The following is a 24,792-nucleotide window of genomic DNA, read 5'->3' as shown; positions in this document are numbered from 1 at the left end:
ATTGAGTAATTAGCAATGAGAAGATTGACAAAACCCAAAGTAATAGTTCTGTGTCCTTCTTAAACCAGGACTCCTAAATCTGCTTTTCTTTATTGATATAATGAGTGGAGAATTAATTTTAAAAGGTGGTGGCTATTGATTACTTAATGGAAGATGATAGTGTAGAGAAATGCTGAAGTGAGTCTATTCTGTGCCCTCCTGTGCAACAGGACCCATTATCCAGTGGTGGAAATCATACCCTAACTCTCATTAATATTTAACAGGCTAGATGTAGACTACAAAATTGCCTTGGGCATGGGCTCCAATCGGACATAGAATGGTTTTAAGTATATAAAAGAGTAATAGATTTCCCTGTGTTCAGATTGTTTATAAGCAGGACAACAATACACTCAATTCCCTTCTGTGATTGCTGAGCAATGACGGCCAGATGGAAAGGCCTACTAGGCAAGTTGGAGTGATTAATACTCTGGGAAGCCACTCTAGACTAGTAAGTACTACATAAGAAGACTCTGTATTTTCCAGTGTGGTTCTCAATTTCAGCCTTTCGCTTCCGCTCCTCTCACCACAGGCTGAAGGGCTCGTTCAGCAGGGGAGGCAAGTCAGCAAAAGGCGCTGATTGTGTCTAACACAGACATCGTCCTTGGGGCAATATTCTGTATCACACCGTCTATCAAGCTAACCCCTTTTCATATGTCAGGATCTTTTTATTTCAGTTCATTTAAAAGGGAAACAAGGATTTTTAAAGATAGCTGGTAGGGAGACATAAGAGCTTCTAAGGACTAGGAGCCCTTGAAGCTGACTTGTACTAAAATGGGCTGTGATTTCTGAAAGGACAATATACCAGGTCCTCCAATAATATCGTTTCCTCCAACATCATTTTGTTATAATAACATTGATGGAGAAAAAAAAAAAAATCAGTTCCTGACCAGGGTCACTGTCTGCAGAGTTTGCACAGTCTTCTCATTTCTGTGTGGATTTCCTCCCACATCCCAAAGAACTGCATGTCAGGTCAATTATTGTGTCAGAATCGCTCCCCGATGAGTGAGTGTGGATGTGTGCTTCAGTGCGCCCTGCGATGGAACGGCACCCTGTCCAGGGCTGGTTCCTGCCTTGTGCCTTGAATTGTGGGGATAGGCTCTGACCACTCACAGCAACCCTGAGCTGGAATAACTGGGTAAATAATTATGTTAGTTTTTTAAATTAATGTTTCTTAAATGTATGTATGGATCACATTTGTTTCCATGTTTACCCTTAGAAGTGTTTGGGTCTTTATTTAGTAATTTGATGATGTTTTTGTGACAAGAAATAGGTCATAGAAACTTGTTATTTGAACTTGTTATTTCAAGTAGCCTATGATAAAGTGGATTATAACTGGTTTTGCTTAAGGTAGCAGTTTCCAAGATCCTATCGATAGCATTAAGGGAGAACTTGTACAAGATTTTATAGATTACTGACTCCCATTATTAATTTTCTAAATTACCAGATTATATGTCAGTACCACCCATTTTTTTTTTTAAAAAATATGATAAGCTTGAAATGAGATAAAGGCCTCTAGAAAGAAAATCTTCTTGGGATTTATGGGTACACAAAGAATACATCAGATATCTAGCTTCTCAAAAATGCATAAAATTAGATAGTGAAGAAATATCAATTTTTTGACTCAATGACTCTCAAGAATTTTAAAATGTGTTTAAGAGATTCATTTATTTTGTCGCATATCAGGAATTATTTATAATTACCTGCCTAGAATGAGTGGCATAATAAAAATTTAGCTTTGTAAGCAAAAGGTATTCAAGGCAACATCTTCTATTAACATACTGAGCTTTTTCTCAAAACCAGTGAATGAAACTGACCCAGAGGTCTCATTGTAATTCTATGTCAAATGTGGAAAAATTCAGTTTTACTCCCAACCTTGGACTGTGCATACCTAAATACTGCTTTCGATTTATTAATAAGTCTGTGTGTGTGCCTTCTCTTTCTGATACCCAGCAGAAAATTTCAAATGATCAATAGTTGGTAATCGAATATACACTTCTGTTCTTTTTTTTCTTAAAACAAAGTAGATCTTTTATTTTCACTTTTATTTTAAGTTTTGGGGTACATGTTCAGTAAGTACACGTTTGTTACATAGGTAAACATGTGCCATAGTGGTTTGCTGCACCTGTCAACCCATCACCTAGGTATTAAGCCCATCACCCATTAGCTATTTTTCCTGATGATCTGCCTCTCCCCGCCCCCCTCCCCACAGGCCCCAGCGTGTGAACAAACTTGATCTTTGTGAGGCATAATGGTGGATCTAGTTAGATGCTTGCTTTTCGTTTGTGTGTTGCGTCGTTGTTATTTGTTTATTGGCTGGTTGGTTAGTACTACACGCCACTAAGTTTGTGGTTAGCTCATTTCAAGGGGCTTTAGTTTAGAATTTATGGATTCTTCAGCTGCCACTTCCAAGAGCAAAATTAAAATCATAAATTTAAAATTTAAACTAATTTAACCAAGATTTTCTTCAAGGTGCTTACTTAACACCATAACATAGAAAGACATTTTATCAACTGTTAAGTATAAACATGTTAATTGTTGTATCTTTACAGCCTTCGAATATTCCAGAGAGAAGAGCTTTTTAAACCCTGTATTTGCAAAAGATGGGGCTTGTTCAGCTATAATCTAATATATTAATCAGTTTGGGCAGTGAAAATAACCAACTCTAAGTTTCCTTTCCTTTTTCTTTTCTATTTATTTTATAGCGAAGCAGCAGTTTTGGGAATTTTGATCGTTTTCGGAATAATTCTATATCAAAACCAGATGATTCAACTGAGGTTAGTATTTTATTCCATTTTTATGATTATGCAAACACATTATGAGATATGAAGACAGTATCCTTTTTGCAAAGTACAGTAAGAAAAATAAATACATTTTAAAATTATAGCCTTGCACATATTTTCATGATAAATGAACAAACCATTATTTAGTACTGTTGTAGAAAAAAGGGGGTTCTTGTTACATGACCAGGAAAATTTAGGTCCACAGACACATTGTAGGGTGAGTAGGGCAGTGTTTATTGTGTGAACAGGAAAAAAGGAAAGAGGAACTCTCTGCAAAGTGAGAGTCCTGCTAGGAGGCCCCTACCTTACAGATTGAATCCTTGGCCACTTCAAAGGAACAGAAGAGGCCGGGCTCCTCCCCGCTGCAAAGGACAGGAACTTCCCCTAGCTCCACCCAATTCCCCCAGTGCACAGGTGGGCATTATTCAGAGAGAAGCAGTTGGGAAAGGGTGGGCTTCATCCGGGAGCAGCAGTCTGGTTTTTCAGCCTTCAGGCTGTTTTAGGCTTGAAAGTGACATTTCGCCAGGGACCCTCGGCTGTCTCTTGTCTCTATCAGTATCCAGTATCACACAGGGCATTAAAAGTAAAATGCTATTTTAAGAAACCTAACAGATGTTTGGGAAAGCAAAATATACACCTAAAAGACAGAATTCAAAAACACTGACAATTCCACATTTCCTGAGTATTTCTGCCATAAAACAATGTGTGTGTATATATATATATATTTAGGTACACACACACACATTCACACACCAACATTGTATTTGTACACATTATATAGTATATATATATGTAATTTGATGTAAGTTGTAATTGCTTTAAATTAGAAAATGATTAGGTGGCTCAACTGTAAATTTGTTAAGGAGAGCATATGGCTGCTCAATTGGACTCTCACCCTTCAGTGTATACTGAAACATCCCATTGGTGAGCACTACATACACATTAATAAACTACAAACATTTTAAATGTAGTGTAAGAAAAGCTTCCCATAAAATTAGGTTTACATACAAAAAATTTCAATAATATGTACATTTAATGGAGCACTCACCATGAAATAAGCACAATGCTAACTTTACCTCTTTATAACAATTTACCTATCTATAACATAGGAAGTATTAGTGTATGTATTTTGCTATTGCATAAATATGCTTGCTTCATCAAATTAAATTACTTCTAAATTACAGAGTGAATAAATGACAAAGGCAGAACTCAAACTCTTCTCTGACTCCAAAGTTTGCCATACTATCTCATAAAGTAGGGGCCACATTTGCTAAGTGATTAATGACAGGTATAACAACAACTAATAAAATAGTACAGAGATGGGGTGTCTACTGAGAAAACTGAAAATACTGTTTATGATTGAACCTGATTCAGCAAGCTCACAGGCAATATCTTCTTTTCAGATCAATAGGTTTTTAGATCTTATACTTATTTTCAGATATCTCTATCTATAATATTTTTAAATATTTTAATTTTAGTAATTATCTCCTTTTATTTCTTTATTATGTATATATTCACATTTATGAGTAAACTTGTACATAAGTATATCATCAACATTTACATAATTGTAAGTAATACATGGAATATATACATATAAATCTCTCTCCATATATATGTGTATGTGTATATATATATGTGAAGAGAAAAAGAAGCTGTATATAATTTTATTTTCAGTTGGCATCTTGTATACATTTTTAACTCTCCACAATCATACATATATTCACTGCTATTTAGTTTATAATTCTGGAATTAGCCTATATAAGGTAGCTCAGGTTCATTCAGGGTCATTAGTTAATAATGGTCACCTAGTAATTTGTAAAAGAATTTAGTGAACCTAATAAAGTAGTTTGCATATTTTTCAAAACTCCAGCATTCATTCAAAAAAATGCCTACTCTATGACAGGTTTTCCCTTACACACTCAGGAAGTACTGTTGCAATCACACATGAAAATCCTTACTTCATACCTGGAGTCTACAGGGGAAGACAAATCTTAAAAAGACAACAACAAAACCAAATTTCTAAATAGAAATTTGGTTCAGGCTATGGAGAACAGAATAGAAAAATGTTCACATTCAAAAGACATAAACATAGTTTCTTTGTAGCTTCTGTAAATAATGATAGAAAAACCTGAAAAAATATTTGTGGTACATTTTTCTGAAGTTTAGAAATCACAGGGTAACATAAGTAGTAATTAAATAACATTTCTTATTTATGTTATTTAGCAAAATAATTCTACAATGAAGACAGAGAAAGTTTAAGTAGCGAGAAGAAAAAGGCTAACTCTAAAATTTTAAAGTGCTTCCAAATTATATTTTATTCAGGGCTTTTGAATTAAGCAAAGAATCTTTGCCTTTATAACCTTGAATGTAGAAATTAATAAAGTGCAATGAGGGTTTAAATTGGCTGTCCATTCATATTTATCATAGGCAATTTGGGGTAAGATATGAAGCAAAATATAATATTGATTAATAATGATGTTAACTATGTGGTTAAACTTTTATATTAAAATATTCAAGTTCACTAATGAGAAGTTTCCCATCATTTTTTATATTCAGTGAATGACTGCCTGTCCATCTATCAGGAATGGTGGGCAGTGCTAAACTAGATGACCTTCAAGTTTCTTTTCTTGCAAATATAAGGTATTTTAAAATAGGTAACCAAAGATATCCTACAAGAAAAAAAAATCTGCAAAGTTCTACATGAGAAGTTTCATTTATTCAAATAATAACAAGTGCTAGCTATGTGCCTGGAAGTACTTAGACACTCAAAGAACACAGATAAAATCTCATGGAGCATGCATCATGGTAGGAGATATAGACAATAATCAAATGAAAAAACATATTATCAGGTAATGTTAACTGCTTAGAGGAATAATTAATCAGGGCCAATAAACAGGATGTATGGAAGAGTGAAAATTGCTCTCCTATTATATGACTTGTGAGTAGAAGTCTGGATGACTCATGGAAGAAATTCTTGGATATCTAGGGGAAGCCAGTGGCAAAAGCAAATACAAACTTTGGTGAGAATCTGAGAGAGAAACTGCAAAGGGATCAGCATAGCAATACTTTTTTACAGTTGTTTTCAAACTTTAGTGAGTATTGGAATCACTTGAAGAGCTTGCTAAAGCACAAACTGCCCGCAAGTGACGTTGATGCTGCTGGTCCAGGGATCATATTTTGAGAGCCACTGCTCTAGTGAGCAAGGGAGACCTGAGAAAAAGCTAGGGGCGAGGTGGGTGATGAGGATATTTTATTCCATATAGATTCTATATAATGTGACATATATTACATCTATATATATTAATTTAATTAACAGAACATTGTGGCTGTGAACAGTGTGTTTTATTCTGAGTCACTGGTTTAACAAAATTCCTAAGCACAGACAAAAGCAGTCCAAATAAGATGTTTGATTAATATATCATGTGAATTGGGAGGCCGAGGTGGGTGGATCACGAGGTCAAGAGATCGAGACCATCCTGGTCAACATGGTGAAACCCCATCTCTACTAAAAATACAAAAAATTAGCTGGGCATGGTGGTGCGTGCCTGTAATCCCAGCTACTCAGGAGGCTGAGGCAGGAGAATTGCCTGAACCCGGAAGGCGGAGGTTGCGGTGAGCCAATATCGCGCCATTGCACTCCAGCCTGGGGTAACAAGAGTAAAACTCCGTCTCAAAAAAAAAAAAAAAAAAAAAAAAAAAAATTATATATATATATATCTCATGTGAATTACATAAAGATTTCTGTACTAATCGCTGGAACCAATTCATATTTACTATTGCTTGAGAATGTGGGAAATGCGCATGCTAAGATGAAAAAAAAAACCCTAATGTTTCTCAGTGGATTTCATTAACACAAAAAGTTCTTTAAAATAACCACAATCATCTCAAAATTTTTATGAGAAGTAAGAGGATATTTTAAGGCCCATTCAATTCAGATAGATGCCACAGCCTATCCAAAGCTTCCAATAAAATGTTTATCTGTGTAGACACAATAGCTCCTTATACCTGGTATTTAATCTTATTTATTCATCTCAAGAAGAGGGAATAAAATGGTTCTTCAATACAGCAATTTAAAAAATAGCCAAAATTCTCTAAAAGAGTTGCAGTCGTGAGGCTCAAGTCCTTCAGTATCACAAGGTTTACTTTCCAAGTTTATAACACAAGCAACCAGGCCTAGACAACTGTAAAAATATGTGTATGTCCATGGAGGCTGCTGCACAGAACGCATGGGAAGTCCACAAACTCAGAATGCTCCCTGTAACAATGATTTCAGATGAATGTTTTTTATGGTTTTATTATTTTGTCTTTTATAAACAATTTTAATCTAGGTACATGATGGAGCTCCCATACATGAAAGTGGAGAACCAAGTAAAACTTCAAATAATGGAGGAGGTTTGGGTAAAAAAATGAGAGCTATTTCTTGGACAATGAAGAAAAAAGTGGGTAAAAAGTACATCAAAGCCCTTTCTGAGGAAAAGGTAAGTATTCTCTATTATATCATTTGTATTTTTTTACTAAATCTTTCTTAAACTGTTCAGCTGGATTGTAGAAGTGCTTGGTGCTTTATGAAGTACTTAAGCACCTGTTTTCTTCCTTAGTCATTATGCCCAGAAGTTGGGTGGAAGGAAGTATTACTTTCATTTTAACAGAAGAAACTAACACTCAGAAAAAGCATGCATCGGCCAGGCATGGTGGCTCATGCCTGTAATCCCAGCACTTTGGGAGGCCGAGGTGGGCAGATCATGAGGTCAAGAGATCAAGACCATTCTGGCCAACATGGTGAAACCCCGTCTCTACTAAAAATACAAAAATTAGCTGGGCATGGTGGTGCATGCCTGTAGTCCCAGCTACTCGGGAGGCTGAGGCAGGAGAATCACTTGAACCTGGGAGGCAGAAGTTGCAGTGAGCCACTGTACTCCAGCCTGGCGACCGAATGAGATTCCACCAAAAAAAAAAAAAAAAAAAAAAAAGATCATGCATCTACATTAATTTTGTAGCAAGTATCAGTACTTCATTCATTTTTATTGCCAAATAATATTTCTCCTTTATGGACCACATTTAATATATCCACTTATCAGTTAATGATCAGTTGAGTTGCTTTCACTTTTTGGCTATTATGAATAATGCTGCTACAAATACTTCTGTTCAATTTTTTGTATGGAAATATTTTTTCATTTCTCTTGGATATATGGTAACTCTTGGATATATGGAAACTGGCAAATTGCTTTCCTAAGCAGCTGCGTCATTTTACATTCCCACCAGCAATGTATGAGGGTTTCAATTTCTCCACATCATTGCCAACACTTGTTATTGTCTGTTTTTTTAATACTAGCCTTCCTAGTGGATGTGAGATGGAATCTCATTGTGATTTTGGTTTACATTTGTTTGTGCTTTACATTTCCTTGATGACTAATAATGTCAAGAATCTTTTCATGTGCTTTTTAGCCATTTATATATTTTTGTGAAGTGTTTTTCATGTCCATTGTCCATTTTTAATTGGGTTATTTATCTTTGCATTTTAAATGTTTTTTATATATTCTGGATGCAAGTCCTTTATCAGATATATCACTTGCAATATAATATATTTTCTCCAATTCCATGGATTATATTTTTATTTTCTCCATGGTATTGTTTGTAGCACAAGTGTTTATAATTTTATTGTAGTCCAATTTTCTTTTTGTGGTCACTGGTGCTTTTGGTAACATATTTAAGAAACCGTTGTCTGATTCCTATGTTTTCTTTTAAGAGGTCAATAGTCTCATAAATTTTGGTGTATGATTCATTTCAAGATAATTTGACTGTATGGTATATAGGAAGAGTCCACCTTCATTCTTTTGCAAGTAGATATACAGCTGCCCTAACACTATTTGTTGAAAAGACGATTCTTTTCCTATTTCATTGTCTTGGCACTCTTGTTAAAAATCAATTGACCATAAATATATTGTCATAGATATACAGATCATAAATAAGTGGGTTTATGGGCTCTCAATTCTACTTTATTGATTTTTATGTCTTATGTCCATTCTCTTTTTCAACCCACTTCAATAAGGCTCTGCCCCCAGTACTCCATTAAAATAGCTGTCACCATCTGTAGTGACCTCTGTGTTGTCAAATCCAATGGTCACTTTTCTTTTTCCTTACTACTTTTCAGTTGTATTCGACCCAAGTGCTGATATCCTTACAAATAAAACATTCACTTTTCTTGGCTTCTTTGACTGGGCATACTTCTGGCATTTATTCTTCCTCATAGTTTCCTTTCTTCGCTCTGCTTTCTTTCTCATCCCTCAAAACATTGCATCTTCCTGAGGCTTGTTTCTCATTGCTCCACTGAATCTACCCTCTCTTCCTAAGTCAGCTCGTCTACTCTCATGACTTTGTCTTCAACAAATATATCTCTAGCAATGACCTCTTCACTTATCTGTTGTATTTATACGATCAATTTCTTAATTGATATCCTCATTTAGATGTTCAGTATACATCCAAAACTTATTATATCCAAAGTGAATATATCAACTCTCCATGCTTTTACCAAAAAAAAAGGTTTCCTCATCCAGTATTCCCAGTGGCAGCACACAACACTGATCCCCAAAACAAATAAAAACAAAAATATAAAAAAGAGGAAAAAAGAAAAGAAAATCTAAAAATCACCCTAAATTCCTTCTTTTTCTCACTTTTCACACTAATTCATCAGTTAATTATCTTAATTGTATTACCAAGTATATATAAACTCTCTAGTTTCTCCATATAAACTATTCCTGCTTTAGACTAAGTAACCAACCGTTCTTTCCTGGATTACTATAATAATCCCCTGATTGCTTCCCATGCTTTTTATTCTTTCCCACATAAAATTTATTCTCCATATGAAAGCCAAAAATATCTCTGACAAGTAGAAATCCGGTCATGGTTAAAATTTCACAGTGTCTTCATAATACATCCCTTTACTTGGTGTGTTCATTCTAGTCCTCTGAGAAGCAGATCCCAAGAAAGGAATAGAAACACTAGAGATTTATAGGGGGAAATCCTAGGAAGGCCAAAGAAGAGAAAGCCTTTAGACTGCAATGCAAATCTGACATCTGTAAAAGGATAGGGAAAAGGAAGAAGGATCAGGTAGAGTCCCATATTTCAGCAGAATTCTGAGAAAGCTTTGGTTAGATTGATGGAGGATTCTTATACTAAAATTTTCCATTACAGGAGCTCCACATTCCACTAGAATGGGCTCAAACAATACCCCTACATTCTGGCAGGGAATATGGTTTTACTGCAAACAGAGTGGTGGATACAGAGGGGCAGTCCTGGGGCTGTCAGTAAAGAAAGGTCCCTCAGCAAGAGATCTAAGTGGCACATTTCCATGGCCACCACACGTGGTCTAAAAAGCTTTTCTTGATGTGGCTCCAGTCTACTTCCCTAAACTCACACACTAATACTCTCCTTTCTCTCACCACATTAGCCTTGTTGTTTTCCCCTGCACAACCCAAGCTAATTCTGAGTTCAGTTATTTTGCTCTTGCTGTTCCTTTTGCTTAGAAAACTGTCTCCAAAGTTTCACCTAAGTTACATTTTCTTATCATTTAGGTTAATAATTGAGGCCATACATTGCTGTATGGCAGAGGTCTTTGAAGGACACTCCATTTAAAGCAGCCAACCTGTAACCCTAACCTCAGCCACACATTCTCTCACGTCACCCAGTTTTCTTTCTTTCTTAACACTTATTTTCTGAAATTATCTTGCTTATTTTGTTTATACACACCTCCACAAATACTCTACACACACAGACACGCAGATACACACACACACAGCTAACACAATAGAATATCCTTCATTATAACAAGCACCCTGTTATCTTGTTTACCATGATAATTTCCAGTTCCCAGAACATTGCCCAGGTGCTAGTAGGTGTTCTATAACTTGTGTTGAATAACTGAATGAATAAAGAAATGGATAAAAGCAGAGGATAAAACTGAGTGTCTAGTATATGTATATTGTCAAGTTTTATCAACGTTTAGAAATGCACACAAAGAATGTTGAATTACATTCTGATGATTATTAAGAAATTCATAAGTTTAATCCAAACTATTGAAATATGGAAAACATTGGAGACGTTTTCAAGAAAATATAATTTGTTTTGAAATTGTCTGTCTTTTCTAATTTTATGCAAGATTTGCTTTTCTCTTGACTAGGTGGCAAGCACAGTATTAGATTTGTAAAGCTTCTTAGATAAGCTTTGCTTTAGAATTGCAAAATGTACATGTTTTATTCATATCTAGTGATCTGGTAGGGTGCAAATAACTGACAGGAAACAACTATGCAGAGTTGAAGCTTATAGGATCAGTGGATTAGTAATGGTGGTAAATAGAGGATAAGGACAATATGAAGTAAATGTGTCTTAAAAGATAAACCATAGATGTTAATAAATCTAACATTTTTGATTAAATAGTATTGATATGATATTCATCCTAGTTTGTAAAAGTGAGCCATTATAATTTCAACTGAACTCTAGAAAAAGGAATGTGTTATCTGAAGAATTTTTTTCAACTATATTGAAAAGGTTTTGCTAGAAATTGAACTGAAGATCAACTACTATCATATTTTATCCTTATGTATTAAGTATTTCATTGCTAAAATATGTCTTGTCTATTAAATCAATGTACACAATGAACATCTTCATGGAAATCTTCTCTCTCTGTACTTAACCTCTGGTTTGTTTTTCTGAAGGATGAAGAAGATGGAGAGGATGCCCTCCCATATAGGAACAGTGACCCTGTGATTGGGACCCACACAGAGAAGGTGTCTCTCAAAGCCAGTGACTCCACGGATAGTCTCTACAGTGGACAGAGCTCATCAAGTAAGGTTAATGAATCAGGGACAAGATCCTGGGTGTGAGGTCTGGGTTAAATTCATTAAAAACAACAAGTTAAATTAGCAACAAGGTTCCAGCTACTTGATAAGAGAAATAGTAAAATGTAAGATCTGTTAAATCTATATAGAGTTGCTATTGTTTAAATAATACATAATATATTTGACAGTTATATATTGTGTTAAAACTTTTAACACTGTAGTCAACAACAGTGTAAAAAGTCGTATTAGGTGATTCAATCTGCATCTCTAAAATAAAAATCTTTGTTGGAGTGAGCCAGCTTTATCTTGAGTCAAAATATTTTAAAATTACTTAAAGTATTCAGATAAATGAAATTTATTTTCTTTTCTGTTCTGTTCTCGGTCCCTTTCTTTCTCCTGCCCTCTTCCCTGCATCCCCCTCTGTCTTTCTCCCCTCACGGCTTTTCTTTTTTTCCAGAAGTACTCTGAAAAAGTGTAGCACATTTGCATCAATTTACTTTTACTGACATTTACTTTTTAGATCTTAACCTAGAATTAATGAGTAAAGAGCGAAGCAATATGCAAGTAATAAATGGTAGGAATGTCACCAATTAGGTGGCAAAAAGGGATCCATAAGTGACAAACAAGGATTTTCTAATGAACATTAATAATTTTCTAAGAAAGAAATCACTCAGGATTTAGCCACTTTTCCAGCTACAATATTTGGATGAAATGATTGATATTTCAGGATGCCTTATGACTTTTTATATGTAGACTGTTACACATCTCTCTAATCTTTTCAGGGCTTTTAAATGTTTTTGCAAAGTTTATTTTCCATTTCCTTTTAAATCGACTGCTTCTGTTATTTGAAGATGTATGGCAAGGACCAGATGTTTCAAATATCCTGAGTTTTATTCCTATTTTCCTATTTGCTGTAGAATAGTTATTTTGTGACAAAAGCTAACAGAAACATTTAAAGAATTTTTTTTGCATATGTGAAATTCAGATCTCATTAGTATTCATTTCTGCTGGAAGTTTTAAAACTATATTGTGATGCTGAATGTGGGGAGAATTTTATTAACTAGAATGGACTGTGAAAATCCCTGGTCTGGAGTTGTCACAGAAGGGAAGGTGTGAAGAGATGGTGGCCCATTTTACTATTACCATATACCACTTAATTTATGTGACTAGATGCAACTCACCTGTGTTTTACACCAGTTTACATACAATGTGGAGCAATCTTGAAGGATCTTTACCTTATTTCCACATTGCATGGTAGTGAAACCTGGGCTATTCCCTCATTGAACAGAATGATGAAAGGCCAGACCAAGGAAGAAGTGATGACTGAGTATGAGGGTAGAGGGGGAGAGTTACTTCCACTGGGAGCCATTCTTGTTCCCAGGCAGGTGGCAAAATGATAGCTCTTTTCTCTTTTCCTTGAAGTTCAGAGCAGTTTTAAAGGCCCAGTTTAGAAGTTTCAAACCACTTGGGGATGCAGACATTTGGACACACTTCCTCTTTCTTTTACACTCATACAACAAGCAAAAGTGCCATCTGTTATGGCAGAAATACTGACTCAAAATGGCCTCTGGTACACAGTTGGAACTCTGGCAGAAAAGGTTTGTGATAAGTTGTAGGAAATTTTGTAATGTCATGCTTTGAGCATTCATGATCAATAGCACACAAAGTTCAAACTTGCTATCAGTTTCTGTCTTTGTTTGCATGTACAAAATTAATTACCTGGCTTGGTCAGTGGTTGTACCTATACCTTCCTCCTCTTCAGCAAGTGTCCAATGCTTAGTATATTGTGTATTGGATCAGATTATGGAGAATGAAGTGGGAGGGTACTTGGGTTAGTAGTACAGGAGAGAGTGGCCAGATTGGCAGGAAAAAGGTTAGAAATGCTCAGAGAACAAAGCTCAGTGATGGAGAACAACTGGCAGACCGTAACCAGGATGGGTCAATTAGAGCCTCCTCATGAGCCTGGCATCCAGTGTTCCAGCATTATCAATACTTAGTTATGTCCAAATGATGGTTCAGAATGTTAGAAGTCTTCAATGACAGCTGTGAACTTCTGCTTTCATCAGGTGGCATAACAAGCTGTTCAGATGGTACAAGTAACCGTGACAGCTTTCGACTGGATGACGATGGCCCCTATTCAGGACCATTCTGCGGCCGTGCCAGAGTGCATACGGATTTCACACCAAGTCCCTATGACACTGACTCCCTCAAAATCAAGGTGAGAGGACACCATATCCCACTTTCTGAATGGTTTGTCAAATGCTGGTTATATGATCTGTTTCAACAAGTATAAGCAGTGGGAAGACAGGGTGTGAGTGTGTTCTCCCCAACAATAGAAGTGGAGACTGGCTTACAGCAGTAAGCATTTGAATGAAATAAGTGAGGTGGAGTCAGGGTAGCAGTCTGTTCAGGTATTAGCATAATTTGTTATTATGTAGATGATTCACGTTCAAAATCTATCAGGGAGGAAGGAATTCTCTCCATTTTCATGAAAACAAAAGCCTCACAGTTGCTGAAGGTGTTCAACTCTGCCTGATACTTGCAGAAATAAAAATAACGAAACCAAAGACAAGGAGAGAAGGTGCAAATGTCAGGCAAGAATGCAGCAGAGCAAAGGCTTTGGGAGCGAGACTTGGCAAGGCAACTCCAGTACTTTTTATTTTTGTTTTTATTTTTATTTTTATTTCCATAGGCTATTGGGGAACAGGTGGTGTTTGGTTACATGAGTAACTTCTTTAGCAGTGATTTGTGAGATTTTGGTGCACCCATCACCCAAGCAGTATATACTGCACTATATTTGTAGTCTTTTATCCCTCACTGCCTTCCCACCTTTTCCCCCTAAGTCCTCAAAGTCCATTGTGCCATTCCTATGCCTTTGCATCTTCATAGCTTACCTCCCGCTTATGAGTGAGAACATACGATGTTCGGTTTTCCATTCCTGAGTTACTTCACTTAGAATAATAGTGTCCAGTTTCATCCAGGTCACTGCAAATACCATTAATTCATTCCTTTCTATGGCTGGGTAGTATTTCATCATATATATCTATCTCACAGTTTCTTTATCTACTCATTGCTTGATGGGCATTTAGGCTGGTTTCACATTTTTGCAATTACAAATTGTGTTGCTATAAACATGTGTGTGCAAGTATCTTTTTCATATAATGACTTCTTTTCCTCTGGGTAGATACCCAGCAGTGGAATGCTGAATCAAATGGTAGTTCTACTTTTAGTTCTTTAAGGAATCTGGACACTGTTTTCCATAGGGTTGTACTAGTTTATATTTCCACCAGCTGTGTAGAAGTGTTCCCATTTCACTACATCCATGCCAACAATGTTTTTTTAAATCTTCTGATTATGGCCATTCTTGCAGGAGTAAGGTGGCATCGCATTGTGGTTTTGATTTGCCTTTCCCAATCATTAGTGGTGTTGTGCATTTTTTCATATGTTTGTTGGCCATTTGTATATCTTCTTTTGAGAATTGTCTATTCATGTCCTCAGCCTAATTTTGATGGGATGGTTTTGTTTTTTTCTTGTTGATCTGAGTTCATTGTAGATTTTGGATATTAGTCCTTTGTCAGATGTAGAGATTGTAAAGATTTTTTCCCACTCTCTGGGTTGTCTTTTACCTCTGTTGACTGTCCATTTTGCCATGCAAAAGCTCTTTAGTTTGATGAAGTCCCAGAAATTTATCATTGTTTTTATTGCATTTATTTTTGGGTTCTTGGTCATGAACTCCTTGCCTAAGCCAATGTCTGGAAAGGTTTTTCCAGTGTTATCTTCTGGAAGTTTTATAGTTTCAGGACTTAGATTTAAGTCTTTAATCCATCTTGAGTTGATTTTTGTATAAGGTGAGAGTCGAGGATTCAGTTTTATTATCCTACATGTGGCTAGCCAATTATCCCAACACCATTTGTTGAAAAAGGTGGCCTTTCCCCACTTTATGTTTTTGTTTGCTTTGTCAAAAATCAGTTGGCTTTAAGTATTTGAGTTTATTTCTGGGTTCTCTATTCTGTTCCATCGTTCTATTTGCCTATTTTTATACTAGTACCATGCTGTTTTGGTGACTTTGAAATTAGGTAATGTGATGCCTCCAGATTTGTTCTTTTTGCTTAAGTTTGCTTTGGCTATGCGGGCCCTTTCTTTGGTTTCATATGGATTTTATAATTTTTTTTTAATTCTGTGAAGAATGATGGTGGTATTTTGATGGGAATTGTGTTGAACTTATAGATTGCTTTTGGCAGTACAGTCGTTTTTACAATATTGATTCTACACATCCATAGGCATGGAACATGTTTCCATTTGTTTGTGTTGTCTATGATTTCTTTCAGCAGTGTTTCATAGTTTTCTTTGTAGAGGTCTTTCCTTGGTTAAGTATATTTCAATGTATTTTTTTTTTTTTTTTTTTTTTTTTTGCAGCTACTGTAAAAGGGGTTGAGTTCTTGATTTGATTCTTAGCTTGGTTGCTGCTGGTGTATAGAAAAGCTACTGATTTTTGTACATTAATTTTGTATTCAGAAACTCTGCTGAATTCTTTTATCAGTTCTAGGAGCTTCCTGGAGGAGTCTTTAGGGTTTTCTAGGTAAATGATCTTATCATCAGCAAACAATGACAGTTTGACTTCCTTTTTAGTGATTTAGATGCCCTTTATTTTTTCTCTTGTCTGATTGCTCTGGCTAGGACTTCTAGTACTGTGTTGAAGAGAAATGGTAAGAGTGGGCATCCTTACCTTGTTCTAGGTCTCAAAGGGAATGCTTTCACCTTTTCCCCATTCAGTATTATGCTGACTGTGGGTTTGTCATAGATGCCTTTTATTATATTGGGGTATGTCCCTTGTCTGCCAATTCTACTGAGAATTTTAATCATAAAGAGATGCTGGATTTTGTCGAGTGCTTTTTCTGCATCTATTGAGATGACTGTGTGTTTTTGTTTTTTGTTTTTTTGTAATTCTGTTTATATGGTGTATCATGTTTACTGATGTGCATATGTTAACCCATCCCTGCAACCCTGGTATTAAACCCATTTGATCGTGGTGGATTATCTTTTTGATATGTTGTTGAATTATGGTTAGCTAGTATTTTGTTAAGAATTTTAGCATCTATGTTTATCAGGGATATTGGTCTGTTGTTTTCTTTTTCGGTTATGTCCTTTCCTGGTTTTGGTACTAGGGTGATACTGGCTTCATACCAATTCTTCTTTGACTGTCTGGTAGAATTCTGCTGTCAATCAGTCTGGTCCTCAACTTTTTTTATTGGTAACTTTTTAATTACCATTTCAATCTCACTGATTGTTATTGGTCTGTTCCAAGTATCTAATTTTTTTCTGATTTAAGCTAGGGGGGTTGTATTTTTCCAAGAATTTAGCCATCTCTTCTAGTTTATGCATGTAAAGGTGTTTGTAGTAGCCTTGAATGATCTTTTGTATTTCTGTAGTGTCAGTTGTAATAGCTCCTGTTTCATTTCTTATTGAGCTTATTTGAATTTTCTCTTTTCTTTTCTTGGTTAATCTTGCTAATGGTCTATTAATTCTATTTATCTTTTCAAAAAAGCATCTTTTTATTTCTTTTATCTTTTGTATTGTTTCTGTTTCCATTTTATTTAGTTCTGCTCTGATCTTGGTTATTTTCTTTCTTCTGCTGTTTTCGGGTTGGGTTTGTTCTTGTTTCTCTAGTTCCTTGTGGTATGACTGTAGACTATTTGTTTGGGTTCTTTCAGACTTTTTGATGTAGGTGTTTAGGGCTATGAATTTTCCTCTTGGCACCACCTTTGCTGTGTCACGGAGGTTTTGATAGGTTTTGTCACTATTGTTGTTCAGTTTGAAGAATATTTTAATTTCCATCTTGAGTTCATTTTTGACCCAGTGATCATTCAGGAGCAGGTTATTTAATTTCCATGTATTTGCATGGTTTTGAAGGTTCCTTTTGAAGCTGATTTCCAGTTTTATTCCACTGTGGTCTGAGAGGGTAACTGATATAACTTCAACTTTTTTGATTTATTGAGGTTCATTTTGTGGCCTATCATATCTCTATCTTCGAAAATGTTCCATGTGCTATTGAATAGAATGTGTATTCTGCAGTTGTTGAATGGAACATTCTGTATATATCTGTTAAGTCCATTTGTTCCAGGGCATAATTTAAATCCATTGTTTCTTTGTTGACTTTCTGTCTTGATTTGTCTAGGTCATCAAGTCCCCCACTATTATTGTGTTGCTGTCTATCTCATTTCTTAGGTCCATTAGTAATTGCTTTATAAATTTGGGAGCTCCAGTGTTAGGTGCATACATGTTTAAGATATTTTCCTGTTAGACAAGGCCTTTTATCATTATATAATGTCCCTCTTTGTTTTGTTTAACTGCTGATGCTTTAAAGTTTGTTTTGTCTGATATAAGAAGAGCTATTCCTGCTTGCTTTTGGTGTTCATTTAGACTCTAGCAAGGCCAGGGAAGTTTTCCTTAATTATTTTCCCAAATATGTTTTCCAAACTTTTAGATTTCTCTTTTTCCTCGGGAACACTGATTATTCTTATTTTTGGTAGTTTAACATAATCCCAAACTTCTTGGAGGCTTTGTTACCTCTCTTCTGCATCTAGCCACCCAGCAAGTCTACCAGGCTCCAGGCTGGTACTGGGGGTTGTCTGCACAGAGTTCTATGATGTGAACTGTCTGTGGGTCTCTCCGCTGTGGATACCAGCACAGTATTTGGGTTGTCTTCCATGTACTGAAGGACGAATCCACTTCTTTCATGTGGTCTGTAGGTCCTCTCAAGTTTCCTGATTTATTTCTGCAATTGCTCTGGAGCAAAAATTCATTATGCAAACTTCCACTCATTCTTCTGTCTGCCCAAGTTGGAGCTGCAATCCAGTCCTGCCTTTTGTCTGCTGTGATGCCCCAGAAAAGTCTAGTACTTTTTAAGTTGATTGTTGTGAGTAACCAGAGACCTTTCTCCCATTGGTATTCCCTCCTGAACTCCCTCTTCTTACTCTTATCCTCTGTGTTCATTTTCTAATGCTGTGTAACACATTGCCCAATCTCAGAGGCATCAAACAACACAAATGTGTTTCTCACAGTTTCTATAGGTCATAATTGTGCACATGGCTTAACTGAGTTCTAAACAGGCTGTGATCTCACCTGAGGCTCAGGGTCCTCTTCTGAGTTCACTGGCTATTGGCAGAATTCAGTTATTTGTGGTCATAGGACTGAGGACACCATTTTCTTGCTAGATATCAACTGGAGGCCATTCTCAGCCCCTAGATTCCACCAGCCAGGGCATTCTCTACAATCTGGCAGTTTGCTTTTTCAGGGTGAGCAGGAAAAAGCTCACTCAGGCTTTAATATTCTTTCTTTTTAAGTAATCCTACCTGATTGGTCAGACCCACCAAGATAATCTTTCTTTGTAAGGTTTGTTCTCGCCAAGTTTAAGACGAAGAAACTGAGGCCGGCACAAGAAGATCCAATGCCAAGGGTTTATTCAGGCTCCTGGGTGAGGTTCTGTGGTCCGACAGGAGGGGCTGGAGAAGTCGCAGGGACTCCTCTCAGACATGGGGTTTTATAGGGAGTGAAATAGCTCGATTGGTTTGGGAGAGTAGGGTGTGGGCAAAGCAGGACTACTATTGGTTATGGTTACAAGCCTTTGTTTGAAGGCCAGGCTGTGCGAGAAGGGGAGGAGGGAACATGTCCGAGCATGTCTGAGCTTGTCTGAGCTTGTCCGAGCTTGTCCTAGCATGTCTGAGCATGTCTGGGCTTTCGGAAAAAAAAGGGGGGGCAGTGTGCGTCCGAGCTCCCGGCAAGGCAACTGGCCTTACATTCCGACCTTTTGATGATAGATAGAGGGTGCCGCTCTTTCTGAATACTTCCTGCTGAATAGGTGCGAAGTAAGGGGGACAGGTCAGTTGGCTGGTGCCTCGACTGAGACTCGGATGAAGGGATGAAGCAGCATTTGGTTAACGGCCACTCGTCCAATTTCTCACATACGAGCTTGCAAGAACCTAAGAAGAAAAGGGGCCATTAGTAATAGCAAACAGATTACGATGATAGGAGTGATGATAGGAGTTAGCCAGGTAAGCATGGGATGCCACCAGCTTAGAGACAAAACTCCTGTATTTTGCTTTTTTCGGAGGTCTTCTTGGAGGTGGTGGAGAGTGTTGATGTTCTCCTCTACTAGGCCTGATTCATTGATGTAGTAGCAGCATTCTTCCTGGAGAAACATACAGGTACCTCCTTTTTCTGCCGTTAATAGGTCAAGGGCCCGTCAGTTTTGGAGAGTTACCTGGGCTAGTGACGTGATTTGTCGCTGGAGGGAGGCCAAAGAGGCAGTTGACGCTTCAATGGCCACACGGAGCTTGTCCTCCAGTTGAGCGGCTGAAGTGACACTGTAGCCCATTGCTCTGCTTCCTATTCCAGCGGCTACTAAAGATGATGCTAAAGAGAGGCCAACTACTACTGGGAGGAAGACAGCTCGTTTGTTTGGCGAACAGGAGGAGGTGTAAGAAGGGATAAGAGGCCGGGCGTGGTGGCTCACGCCTGTAATCCCAGCACTTTGGGAGGCTGAGGCGGGTGAATTACGAGGTCAAGAGATCGAGACCATCCTGGTCAATATGGTGAAACCCTGTCTCTACTAAAAATACAAAAAATTAGCTGGGCACAGTGGCACGTGCCTGTAATCCCAGCTACTCAGGAGGCTGAGGCAGGAGAATTGCCTGAACCCAGGAGGCGGAGGTTGCGGTGAGCCAAGATCACGCCATTGCACTCCAGCCTGGGTAACAAGAGCGAAACTCCGTCTCAAAAAAAAAATAAAAAAAGAAGGGATAAGAACTCAGCTTGCCCATATATCTTTAGCTGTGGGACTAGAGTAACAGGTATGCAGCGGGAGGGAAGTGAGGCATTTATAACCTTGATTAGGGTTCCATTACACCAAAAGTATCCTCCTGGAGGCGCATAAAAGGTGGATCTTACTCTTACAGTTGTGTTGCAGCTGGGGCTGTCAGTCATTCTGTAGCAGAGGGAAAGATCTTGGGAGTGTGCCTTGCACAGCGGGATCCCCGTTAGGGTGGTGTCAGGTCCCATAGATGATCGTGACAGGTTGAACCCGGTCCAGAGGGGAACTGCGGCTAAGGGGGGGGTTTGTTAAGGGAGGCACATAAAAGCAATCAGTGAAGTTTATGGATTTGACTAGCGTTGACCAACAGAAAGGTTGGGGGTTTTTGCACCTTCATTATTACCCTTATCATTACCACTGTCATTACTATAACCTTTACCATTACTACCTTCAGCATCATCACCTTTACCATCACTACCATTACCATCATCACCATTACCATAACCTTCATTATGATCACTACTTTTACCATCATCACCATCGCCATAACCTTCATTATGATCATCACCACTTTTACCATCATCACCATCACCTTCATCATTACCATTAGCAGCATTATCTTAATTACCTTCATTACCACCACCATTATTAACAGTTACCTTCATCTCGAGGGCCTGAGTTGGTTGGTTAAGGTGGCCTCATTCTGTAGGTCTATTGGGGAGGCGACGTGCCTCGAAGGTGTCTGAATCTGTGACTACTGCATAGGTCACTTTTCCTCGCCCCTCGGTTGTCACTATTGAACTCCCATTTACAAAAAGGCAAGTTCTGGGCTAGAGAGAGGAAGGTTAGACGGGCCCTCCCAAGGTGTAACAAATGTATCTATTTGTTCAGGACAGGAATGTTCTGGAGAAGGGGAATGGGATAGAAGAGGAAACAAAGTAGCCAAGTTGAGTAGAGAAGTGGGATGAAGGCTGACTGAAGAATTTTCAAAGAGAAAGTAAGACTCAGAGTGTAGAGGAATGGTAAAGAAGGACTGAGACCTGAGAAGGTATGCTAGGCCCTGAGTAGGAAGGAATAGTTAGCTCCCATATTCACTAAGAAGGAAATGGACTTACCTGCTATCTGCAGCTTTATCCTGGGCTTGGCGAGGGTGATGGGGTCGTTGAGTCCGGGCTGCATCAGTCGTCCAGAAGGCCGAGAAATTCAGGCGAAGGGATTGCTTCCTGTGGACCAGCCTGCTCTTCACATAGAAGTACAGGGAGTGGGCCTGTGATCTGGGATGGGCAATCAACCTTCCAGTGTCCAGTCTGTTTGCAGTTTGGGCAGGGTCCGGGAGGTGGACAAGGACAGGGGCACTGCCAGGCCCAATGTCCCTCTTGGCCACATCTCATACAGGGCCCAGGCGGGGCCCTTGAAGCCCCACCGGATGTTGGGTTTTGATGGACCTCCCCCACCGGATGTTGGGTGGGCTGCCAGCCTCAGGGCTGCTACAAGAGCTTGGGTTTGGAGGCCTACCTTCTGTTGTAGGTGGGCCTGTTGGGTGGCCTCAGCCTTATCCTCTCAGCCGTTAAAAACTTTAAATGCCATGTTTACCAGGTCCCGTATGGGAGTTTGGGGGCCCTCCTCTGCTTTCTTTACTTTCCTCCTTATATCAGCCGCCGACTGGGAGATAAAGTGAGTGGCTAGGACTGTAGCCCCCACTAAAGAGGCTGGATGCAGCCGGGTATGGAGGATCATAGCATTAGTCAGTCAGTCAAGGAAGGTGGCTGGGTTTTCATCAGGTCCCTGAGTTATTTCCCTTAACCTGTTGTAATTGACTACCTTTTGGGCTGCGCTTTGCATGCCTGCTAGGAAGCACTGTATCATTTGGTCTCAGCGGCAGCGGCCATCTCGACCGTCCTGATAGTCCCAATTAGGGTCGGCCTCGGGGACTGCTGCCCGAGGCACTGTATCATTTGGTCTCGGCGGTGGTGGCCATCTCGACCGTCCTGTTAGTCCCAATTAGGGTCGGCCTCGGGGACCGCTGCTGTGCCTATCTGGTTGTTACTCAGGTGTACCTGATCAGCGTGTGCCCGGGCTGCTGTAAAGATCTGGTCATGCTTATCTGGGGTGAGGGTGGAGGATAGGATTACATGTGTGTCATGCCAGGTTAAGTCATATGTCTGAGTAAGGTAGCGGAATTCTTTGGTGTAGGCAGTAGGATTGGTAGAGAAAGACCCTAGGCATTTCTCAATGGCTGACAGATCGGAGAGGGAGAAGGGAACGTGCACTCGGACAATACCCTCTGCTCTGGCCACCTCACGAAGGGGGCAAAGGAGGGGGGCTTCATTGTTTGGAGCACAGCGTGAGCGGGTGTGTGCACTAACAGGAGAGGTCAAATTGAGATCAGGAAGTGGAGGGCTAGGAGGTGGAGGAGCTGAAGGAGGCTGAGGTCTGTCATAAGGCAGAGGATTATTCAGCCGGGCCAGAGGAAAAGAGAGCTCCTCAGGCATGTCAGGGTCAGAAAAGGAAGAGGAAAGTGGTGGAGGGGCTCAGGACGAAGAGGAGGTTTCTTTGGCTAGGCACACCTGGGCAATGGTGCAAGAGAAACAGAGGTTGGGACGGGAACGAAGATACCAGAAAGCCAGCATGTATGGGATTTCTGGTCATTTACTGTTCTTTTTACAATAATTATCCAAGTCTGTTAGGACATTAAAGTCAAATGTGCCCTCCGGAGGCCACTTGGACTGGTTGTCTAAGGGATACTGTGGCCAGGCTATGGTGGAAAGAAAGAGCAGCTTTTTCTTTTTTATGGAAAGACACAGTTTGGGTAGATTTTGGACCAGGCATCCTAATGGCGACTTGGGGTCTATGTGGGACTTCTGGTTCCCCATAGTTGGTTGTTGGGGCAGTTGGAGGCGAGGAAGGGATGGGAGCAGGTATCATACCCAACACAGGCAGAAGAGTTCCTTTCCTGGAGTGGGTGGCTGAGAAAACCTACAGGCTACAATGATTATAATAAGGAGGAAAACAAAAAGAGACAGGGCTAGGACTGTCTGCCACATGGCAAATTAGAGGCTACAATAAAGACAGTGCCACATATGAGAGTGATGGACAAAGGGTGGGTGACCCCAGATGGGAGACCAGTCTGATGCCTTCCCGGCCACATCCCTGAAGGGATGTTTCAGGGTGTCTTGGCTAAGGTGCACACATATAATCCCCGGGCCTGGTCACCCCAGGATGGAAGGCCAAGTAAGACAGCTCTGAGGTGAATCACTGTTATGCCTTATGACATCCCTGTGAAACTGCGGGTTGAGGCCCACACAAGCCCCGTAGCTGTTAGGCCGTGGGACTACACGTAAACTCGCTCGCATCGGAATTAGGAAAAGAGAGAAAATGACTTAAAAGTGGAATGAGGCTGCCATCTTAAGGGCGGGGAGCGGCCGCCATTTTGAGAGAGAGAGAGAGAGAGAAAGCTAAGAGTGGAAAGCAGAAAAACAGAAAGAGAAAGAAACCGAAAATACAGTTTCTTACTTAATGGGAGCCTTTATGCCAATGGGCTAGTTCAAAATAAAGAATTTGGTATAAGCCGGGGATGTTAGCTCTGCCGTAATGTGGGGCTGCTTAAACGGGGCTTCTGAATACCCACACCTCGGTCGCTGGTGAGGGTTCAGGAAAGTGGGGATGTCTCCCTCAAATTTCTGACCCTAAAAAAACCCCTCACAGGGAGAGAACAAGAGTGTAGGGACAGCTCCTCTTACACTCAGGTCCTAAGCCGGAGTCTTGGACTCACGGCAGGAATCCCTGATGTTGCAATGGTTTCGAATAGGGACCCCCGAGAACAGCGGGTGGGGTAGTGGGTAACAGAAGTCTTACCTTGTGGTGAAATGGCAGCTCCCCAGTCCGGCTTTGTGTGGAGGAGTCAGTTTCCCCCAGGAGGGGTATTACAACTCCTCCCGGGTTTCGGCACCATTTGTAAGGTTTGTTCTCGCCGAGTTTAAGACGAAGAAACTGAGGCTGGCACAAGAAGATCCAACGCGAAGGGTTTATTCAGGCTCCCGGGTGAGGTTCTGTGGTCCAAAAGGAGGGGCCGGAGAAGTCGCACAGACTCCTCTCAGACATGGGGTTTTATGGGGAGTGAAATAGCTCGACTGGTTTGGGAGAGCAGGGTGCGGGCAAAGCAGGACTACTATTGGGTATGGTTACAAGCCTTTGTTTGAAGGCCAGGCTGTGCGAGAAGGGGAGGAGGGAACATGTCCAAGCATGTCCGAGCTTGTCCGAGCATGTCCGGGCTTTCAGAAAATAAAGGGGGGAAGTGTGCGTCTGAGCTCCCGGCGAGGCAAACGGCCTT

At 39.4% G+C, this 24,792-nt stretch overlaps 1 protein-coding gene and 1 long non-coding RNA gene across 5 annotated transcripts in view; one reads left to right on the top strand and one right to left on the bottom strand.

Annotated features, from left to right (window-relative positions):
- The window catches only part of SAMSN1 (SAM domain, SH3 domain and nuclear localization signals 1), a 162,232-nt gene that overhangs the window by 119,284 nt on the left and 18,156 nt on the right, over window positions 1-24,792 (top strand). For both annotated transcript variants that reach the window (XM_012444765.3, XM_012444764.2), the window contains 4 exons: window positions 2,742-2,813; window positions 7,148-7,297; window positions 11,531-11,660; window positions 13,720-13,871. In XM_012444765.3, the coding sequence (XP_012300188.2) occupies window positions 2,742-2,813; window positions 7,148-7,297; window positions 11,531-11,660; window positions 13,720-13,871 (504 nt within the window). The remainder of the gene's footprint in view (window positions 1-2,741; window positions 2,814-7,147; window positions 7,298-11,530; window positions 11,661-13,719; window positions 13,872-24,792) is intronic.
- LOC135276386 (uncharacterized) overlaps window positions 19,097-24,792 on the bottom strand; it is a 123,244-nt gene continuing 117,548 nt past the window's right edge. Inside the window, exons 3-4 of one of the 3 annotated variants that reach the window (XR_010343920.1) lie at window positions 24,318-24,511; window positions 19,097-21,702 (exon numbers count right to left, since the gene is read on the bottom strand). This is a non-coding gene — a long non-coding RNA (uncharacterized LOC135276386). Of the gene's footprint in view, window positions 24,512-24,792 lie in introns of all 3 variants that reach the window. The other 2 variants (XR_010343921.1, XR_010343919.1) reach the window with 2 other exon arrangements.

The sequence above is a fragment of the Aotus nancymaae genome, unplaced genomic scaffold (assembly GCF_030222135.1).
Source record: "Aotus nancymaae isolate 86718 unplaced genomic scaffold, 86718_ANA_hifiasm-v0.15.2.pri h1tg000022l_1, whole genome shotgun sequence".
Taxonomy (NCBI): domain Eukaryota; kingdom Metazoa; phylum Chordata; class Mammalia; order Primates; family Aotidae; genus Aotus; species Aotus nancymaae.
The sequence above is the reverse complement of the archived record's forward strand: the minus strand, read 5'-3'. Positions and strand labels throughout refer to the sequence as shown.